General features: G+C 51.5%; 1 protein-coding gene and 1 long non-coding RNA gene across 6 annotated transcripts in view; one reads left to right on the forward strand and one right to left on the reverse strand.

Moving 5' to 3' along the window:
• GRAP2 (GRB2 related adaptor protein 2) overlaps positions 1 to 6,931 on the forward strand; it is a 65,746-nt gene extending 58,815 nt beyond the window's left edge. For all 5 annotated transcript variants that reach the window (XM_031671764.2, XM_031671762.2, XM_031671763.2 and 2 more), the window contains 4 exons: positions 349 to 517; positions 2,388 to 2,576; positions 3,773 to 3,895; positions 4,537 to 6,931. In XM_031671764.2, coding sequence (XP_031527624.1) covers positions 349 to 517; positions 2,388 to 2,576; positions 3,773 to 3,895; positions 4,537 to 4,716 — 661 coding nt within the window. In that variant the 3' untranslated portion in view covers positions 4,717 to 6,931. The remainder of the gene's footprint in view (positions 1 to 348; positions 518 to 2,387; positions 2,577 to 3,772; positions 3,896 to 4,536) is intronic.
• On the reverse strand, positions 1,888 to 4,525 carry LOC116277500 (uncharacterized). Its single transcript, XR_004186963.2, has 3 exons — positions 3,525 to 4,525; positions 2,937 to 3,025; positions 1,888 to 1,969 (listed from the first exon to the last, which is right to left on the reverse strand). It is a non-coding gene; the product is annotated as an uncharacterized lncRNA (long non-coding RNA).
• Positions 6,932 to 7,378: the final 447 nt, after the last annotated feature.

The raw sequence follows: 7,378 nt of genomic DNA on the forward strand, positions 1-7,378 counted from the left end.
CAAATGAACGTTGTTAAAAAAAAAATAGTCCTTAACCTCATAGCCTTTAAAGCATTTGGAACTTTTTTCTCTTGTAAAAGATCAGCTCCAGTGGCCGAAGAAAGATTAACTTATGTTCAAGTAAAAAAATCTCCTCTAGTGCAGCCTGTGTCCTTCCTGAGTGGTCCTGCCCACAAATCTCCCCCTGGAGTTTGACTGGGCCAGCCCACCTGCCCAGAGACGGGCTAGCCACCCATATCTCCATTTCCTACCCAGACAGAACTCCAGCATCCCTGGATGCAGTCAGCCCTGGAGGCGGGGACATGGTCACCATGTAATAGACAGTGTTGGATTTGCCTTGATCTCTAGGCATGAGGATGATGTTCAGCACTTCAAAGTCATGAGAGACAACAAGGGTAATTACTTCCTGTGGACAGAGAAGTTTCCATCCCTCAACAAGCTGGTAGACTACTACAGGACGACTTCCATCTCCAAACAGAAGCAGATCTTTCTGAGGGACAGAACCCGCGAGGATCAGGTATGCTTCAGGTCCCCATCAGCCCCAATTCAGAGATTCTGGGCGTCTTGGGTCCTACATGAACCACCAAGATCATGCATTTGATGGGCAGGTCCCTGCACATTCTGAAAGGCAGAATAACTCTGAAGTCAGATCACAGTCTAAATCCTAGCTTAACACTTCCTAGCTCCATGGTTTTGGAAAGTTCTCTGAGCCTCAGTTTTCTCATCCATAAAATCGGGATAATAGTGATATCAACTTCATAGGATGTTGTGAAGGTTAGAGAAGATGATGTGTCCCCATCCCTTATCATCCCTAATCACACTACAAGCACTTAGCACACATGGGCTCTTATTGTGGACGCTGGTATTTCGTTTTTCACAGACATTACTATCTCACAGTTTTCACTCTAGCTCAGGAGTTGCCCAAGGATGAAGGAGCTGGGTGGTGGGTGGTAACATTCAGGAATATCCTGAAGTCCAGGACTAAAGCAGCAGGTAGAGCTTTGTGACAGAAGTGGGGGTGGCAGAAGCGGGGGAGGCAGAGGGCATTGGAGGAGAAAACTGGCCGTGGAATTCATGCTCTTGGAACAGTTGGGAGTATGAAGTATTGTTTTAATAGAAAATGCATCAGATAGACTTGGCTTGAAATCCTGATTTCATTGCTAACTATTCTTATCACATAGCCAAGTTAAGAAAACTTTCTGAGCATCAGTTTTCTCATCCGTAGCGTGGAGAGAATATAATGCCTCTCTCACTGGGCTGTTGTGAGGATTAAATGAGATAACATGATTACAGCTCTTGCCACAGAGCCTGCCCACAGTTGGCACTAAGGAAATGTTAACTTACCCCCCATAAATAAATTCACACATGCACAATCTATAAAATATGTTTCAAAAGAAATAACACAGTTATGAGAGATGGATATTATAGAAACAGGCATTGACTAGGGTAGTTGAAATCCCAACAACAGTTTATTTGAAAAGGCATTGAGACTTTCCAAGCAACATGTGCTTTGGGGAAGTAAAAAAAAAAATCCCTTTCAAGTAATGGGTTGATTTTAAGCCTGAGAAGTTATAATCAAAGGGGAAAAGGGTGTTCCCGAGTGCACACAAAAGTTCAGAAAGAAAAACAAAGGTTAACCAAGACCTTGTGAATACTTTTAACCAGGAAATGGACAGAGATACTCATTTACAGGGATGTGCACAAAGAGACAAGAGAGACAACATTAAACTGCATTAAACTGGATTAAAAGAGTTCATTTTGCAAAGTGCTTAAAACAGTGCCTGGCATACACTGAGCCCAGGGCCCTGTGTAATTGTTTGTTAAATAAAAATAACAAGAAAGTATCTCTGACTCACGAGGTTGTTCTAGCATTCAGGAGAAAGGTCTCGCTGCTTCCCAACACGCCCAGCGGCAGGCCTGGTTTCCATGGTGCTGCAAGAGCGTTGCTGTTTGGGTCTCTTTCACCAGGCTGTAAATGACAGCTCAGAATCATGCAAAGTCAATAGCAGAGCTTATCTGGAGGGTAGGATGTCCAGTGGTGTGGCAACACGCGATAAGGAGGAGTGGCATTGTGTCAGGAAAATGGAACATGTAAGCTTGATTACACAGAGAAAAACAAGCCCACTGGGGATGGACTAGATGGGTACCATGTGGAAAGTCTGTGAACCAGACACCCATACTCCCCAAACTGGGAGGATCTGAGAATGCTGAGGCCACTTTGAAAACCTGATGATCCAAACCGTCCATTCTCCTTAAGCTGTCCCCACCCCATCAGCTGTTTCTTGGAGCTGTCAAGCGCTAAGTCTGGGCACAGCTGCCAGAAGGGAGGGGTAGGGCCAGCAGACGCGGGAGGAGAATGGATCTGTATCTTCTCTGTTCTCTCTCAGCGTCAACGGGGCAACAGCCTGGACCGGAGGTCCCAGGGAGGCCTACCCCTGAGTGGGGCTGTGGGAGAAGAGATCCGACCTTCGATGAATCGGAAGCTGTCGGACCAGCCCCCCGCCCCTCCCTCGCAGTATCCCGCAGCCCAACTGCCGCCACAGCAGCGGTACCTGCAGCAGCAGCATTTTCATCAGGTATCTCGCAAGAGCGAAGTTGGGCCCAGCAAACTGGGGAGGAGGGCTTGCTTTCCCCTAGGCTCAAGCCACCTTCTCCCCACTGCCACTTAGTGTGTGCAAATCCCCCACAGTGCTGGAAACAACCAAAGCAAATAACTGCTGGGGGTCGGTTGTGGCCCTGGGACTGTTGGATGAGGGAGGAACATCCCGGTCCCCGCCAAGCGCCGTCAGGTCTCACTGAGTTTATAAAGAAAAGCCTGGGTCCCCAGATGGCAGAAATATGGTAAACTGTTCTTGGCAAAGGAGTCTCTGTGAACTAAATGTCTCCCTGCTTGAACACGCACACGCACACACACACGCACAAGCACACACACTCACCCCGAGGACTCAGTGAACAATTGCTTCGTTTTCCTATCAGTGCAATTCCAAGTCTCTTCATGCCCCTTAACCCATCTGGCTGGTGAGATCTATAAGAAAAACAGATTAACACCAGAAATGGAGGCTTGCTTATTTATTTATTTATCCCCCGCTTTGTTCCAGATGGGATTTTAGGCGACTTACGGAGATGGACAACACAGCCAGATAACATCATTCTTAAATTCCTTAGCAGGGCGTACAAAGTCCTTTGTGAGCTGCCCGTATCTGTCTCCCAGCCTCATCCCCTGCTCCCTCCCCCACTCCCCGCACAAACACCCATTCCGGCTGTACTACCTTTAGTTACCAGGATGGCCCACTGTATTTTCTCTCATGCCTTTGAGGCTTTTAATATGTTGTCCCCTCTGCCTGAAATGCCCTTTCCTCCTTTAAACTGGAGTTCAAACATCACCTGCTCTATAAAGCCTTCCCTTATTACCCGGGCAGACTTAGACACTCTTTTTTCTGCTCACTTATCACTTAGATGTGTGTGATACCCCCTCTAAACAGATGTTCCATGAAGACAGGGGCCTTCTCTTTCCATCTACGTACCCCCGAGCTTAGGTCTGTACTAGGCACATGGCAGGTGCCTGACAAACATTCCTTGACTGAATGAATGAAATCCGGCATCGTCTCCACATTGGTCACTGTTTCCCCTCTCTCCATCGTCTAGGGTTTACTGCCATCATCAGTGAGTATTCTTGGGCTGTGTCCGTGGCATCCGAGCAAGGCACTGGGGGAGCCTGTGGGGGATGCTTCCAGAGGGGTGACGACGGGTCTCTTGTCACATCTGTTTCTAGGACCGCCGTGGAGGCAGCCTGGACATAAACGACGGGCACTGTGGCGGGGTCCTGGGCAGTGAAATGAATGCCGCCCTCATGCACCGGAGACACACAGACCCAGTGCAACTCCAGGTGATCGGGGTATGTGAATATCCCCCTCTGGGTTCAATGCAGGAGGCAAAGGGGACAATTAGAAAAATAGTTGGCCCGCCAGGAGAGATGCCAAACTGCGTGGAGCTCACACAGAGGTGCTGGGAACCCAGCAAGGGACGGTGGGGTGAGAATTCCCGGGCAGAGCCGATCCCAGCTGGCACCATCCAGCCTGTTCTTCTCAGCCTGGCTGTCGGGCCTTGCCCGGTCCTCATAGCTCCTGGCTGCGATTCTAGCAGAGGGTGATCTGTTGCCTTTATCACCGAGATCCATCTTGACTTGGCTGCGCTGGCACCAAGGGCTGTTGGTTTGGGCACACTGCGTTCTGTTTGTCACTTGAAGAGAATAAAAAGACCACCTCTTGATGTAGGGAGAGTCGTTCTCCAGGATCCTCCTGGGGCCTTGGAGAAGAACGTCTCCGTTGCTCAGGACTCTGTATCCGGGTCTGCTTTCAGTTGCAATGGGGTTTGAAATGTCTCTGGGGAGCCATTCATCAGCCTTTAGGGCGGGCTGCTCTCAGAGGGCTTTGTCTCAGTGCCAGGCCCAGCAGAGACTCTTCTGTGAGCCAGCGGCTCCGACACCAGCTCGGCCACCCCCAGCTCAGCAGAACCTCTCTGTGCTTCCCCCAACAGCGAGTGCGGTGGGCCCGGGCGCTGTACGACTTTGAGGCCCTGGAGGATGACGAGCTGGGATTCCAGTGCGGAGAGGTGGTGGAGGTCCTGGACAGCGCCAACCCGTCCTGGTGGACTGGCCGCCTGCACAACAAACTGGGCCTCTTCCCGGCCAACTACGTAGCGCCCATGATGCGGTGAAGCCCTCCTGGAGGAATCAGAGGCTCTTGTCTGAAGCTGCCTGCAAGTGAGGGGGCAAGAAAGAGAAGCTGGAACTACGTAAACATACGTGTGTGTGTGTGCATATACACGCATACATACATACACACACATATATGCCTATGTATACAAACATTTTATAATAGTAATTTATTGGCAGTTTAGTTGGTTGATTAGTTAATATGAAAGGAACTCAGGTAGAGAATTCCATTTTTACTTATTTTCCCTCCCCTCAGCGGATGTGCAGAAGGCAGTGGGGGAGTTGGGAAGCGGGGGCAGCGAAATGAAATTGAAATTCTTCCTGTCCTTAAGATGCACCGCTTCACTTCCTCCTGGTCTTGAGAATTTTTGCTGAGAGTTGCTAAGCAGGGATCCACATCTGGCGTTGGACAGGGAACAGCAGGGCGGAGTTGGGCCTGGTGGGGCGTGTTCCAGCTTACCCGCCAGTCCTCCTTACCCTGAGGGCATGCAGGGCAGCTTCCCTCCTGTTCTCCAGGATGGGCACTGCTGCACTGGGGGTGAAGTCTGAATGGGCGCGGGAAGGGGTACGAGACTAGGGCTGGCCCCCTGGCTGGTGCTCAGCCGAGACTTTCATCTCCCTGCAGTGAACATTCCTCAGCTCATCCTCCTCCCTGCGGCTGACGTGGAGAAATGGAGGCTCCGCCAGGAGCGGGGCGCTGGGAAATGGAGGGATTGTTCACAAATCCCCCAGGGGCTTACTTGAGTGAAACCTGTTTCTCCGGCGACCAACAGGGCAACATCCTAGACTCTGTATAGTGCTTGGAGAAGCCCTGGCCGAGAATGCTGGATTTTAGAGCCATGGTTTTACGGTTACAAGGGTTTCTCTTCAGGGCATTATTTGTTTTCCCTCTTGGTTGTCTGCGTTTTGAAGATGCTTTCCCCAGTGGCACAGAGAGAAGCTCACTCTATGGGAGCGTTGCGTTCGCGATTGACCCATCGATTGGTTGGTTGGTTGATTGACCATGACCCTGAGCCAGAGCTGGCTTTGAGAGAGCTTCCTGTTCCCTCTGACTGTTGGACCACTGCTGGCACCTCCCCTGCCCTACAAGCTGCACCTGGGGAAGGAACCCCACTGCCACTGTCTCCCCTTGTCACCTCAAAATAGAATTGTGTTTCCCTGAGCTCACCCTGGGGGCGTGAATCACAGACCAGCCTGGCTGGGGAGCAGGGACCCTGGAGGTGGAGGCTCAGTGTTTTAGTGGAGCCAGAACAAGCCTGTCTGCCCTGAGGGCACCCAGGAGGGGTGTGTGTGTGTGTGTGTGTGCAAGTCTGTGTGTGTGTGCACGTGTGCGTGCACACACGCTGAGACAGGAAAGAAAGGGTTGGGGCGGAAGTGCTGGTGAGGGAGCGCGGGGGTGGGGGGGCCTGTTGCTTTGTCCTCTTCCCAGACCTTCCTGCTAAGGAAGGACCAGGCAGCCACGAGCAAAGGTGATGTAAGAAGAGTTTCTGACTCAGAAGTAACAGTCAGTGTCACGTCCGTAGGCTGTGTCCCTTTGCCTCTGAATTCCACGATTCTCTGATCCCCGTGTTGCCTTTAGAGAAGCAGGGAGAAAGAAAGGACTCTGTAGTGGGTCTCAGGAGGGAAGAGAAAACAGCCTGAGACAGGCAGGGGCAGTGGAATGAGGAGCGTCTCACAGCCTTTGGAAAGGAAAGTGCAGGAGGGGGTTAGCGAGGACGGTTCAGAAGGTCAAGGAGCAGCTTGAGAGGCACAAAGGGAGGAGAAGGGACAGGAGGTTACGTGCCACAGGCGAGGAAGACATCGGGTGCCGAGTCAGCGGACAGACATCGCCCAGGAAGGAGGGACGGAGGCAGGTGGCAAGGGAGGAATTGGAGCAGAGGAACGCAGACCGCGGAAGGCAGGGGGCGAAGACACCACAGGAATGAAGACAAACGAATGGGAGAAAGAGAGCAAAGGCCGAGCAGCCCTACTAAGCTATTTCGGTGCTAGAGAATGTGAACATGCTACAGGAAATAAAAGCCAAAAGTGGTGTTTGATCTGACAGGATTTACAAACCATATGCTTTAACCAGCTCACAAACTTCATCCATTTGTCTGATTATGTGGGAGGACCAGCCCCAGTGAAGACAGAGGGAAAAGATTTGGTTCTGGCCTGGGTTTTGTGCCTTGAAACACATCTCAAGGAAGCAGTAATAAAACGAGTGCCTTTGTTTTGCCAGCTGTGTCTGGTGTCTGTGTCACACACGCCTCAGGTGGGGGCCCGGGGTCACTGGCCTCGAGGGGCTGACCACGCAGGGTGGGCAGAGCTTTCAAGCCCCTGGAACCAGACCTTCTGTTCCAGCAGAGGCCGTTGTGGGAGTGTTTTTAATTGCAGTGCTGAAACAGCCTTGTCCCTGCATGTCACATGTCTCATTTCAGAAGGAAGGGAGAGTCATCCTAACCACCCACAGGAAACAAGGGCCCACGGGGGACAAGGCCACTCTGTCCATGCTGTCCGGGAGGGGAGGCTGACACTCCTTGGCCTCTGGCACTGCCTAGGGCAAGTTGCTCTCCACCTGACAGCATCTCAGCTGCAGGGGAGTGTCCCATCCTCCGTCCCCTGGTGCCTCTCACCAGCCACACAACCAGGAAACAATACGTTGTCTCTGAATTCAGCTGAACTGCT

This window comes from Vicugna pacos, chromosome 12, assembly GCF_048564905.1.
Source record: "Vicugna pacos chromosome 12, VicPac4, whole genome shotgun sequence".
In the NCBI taxonomy this organism is placed as follows: Eukaryota; Metazoa; Chordata; class Mammalia; order Artiodactyla; family Camelidae; genus Vicugna; species Vicugna pacos.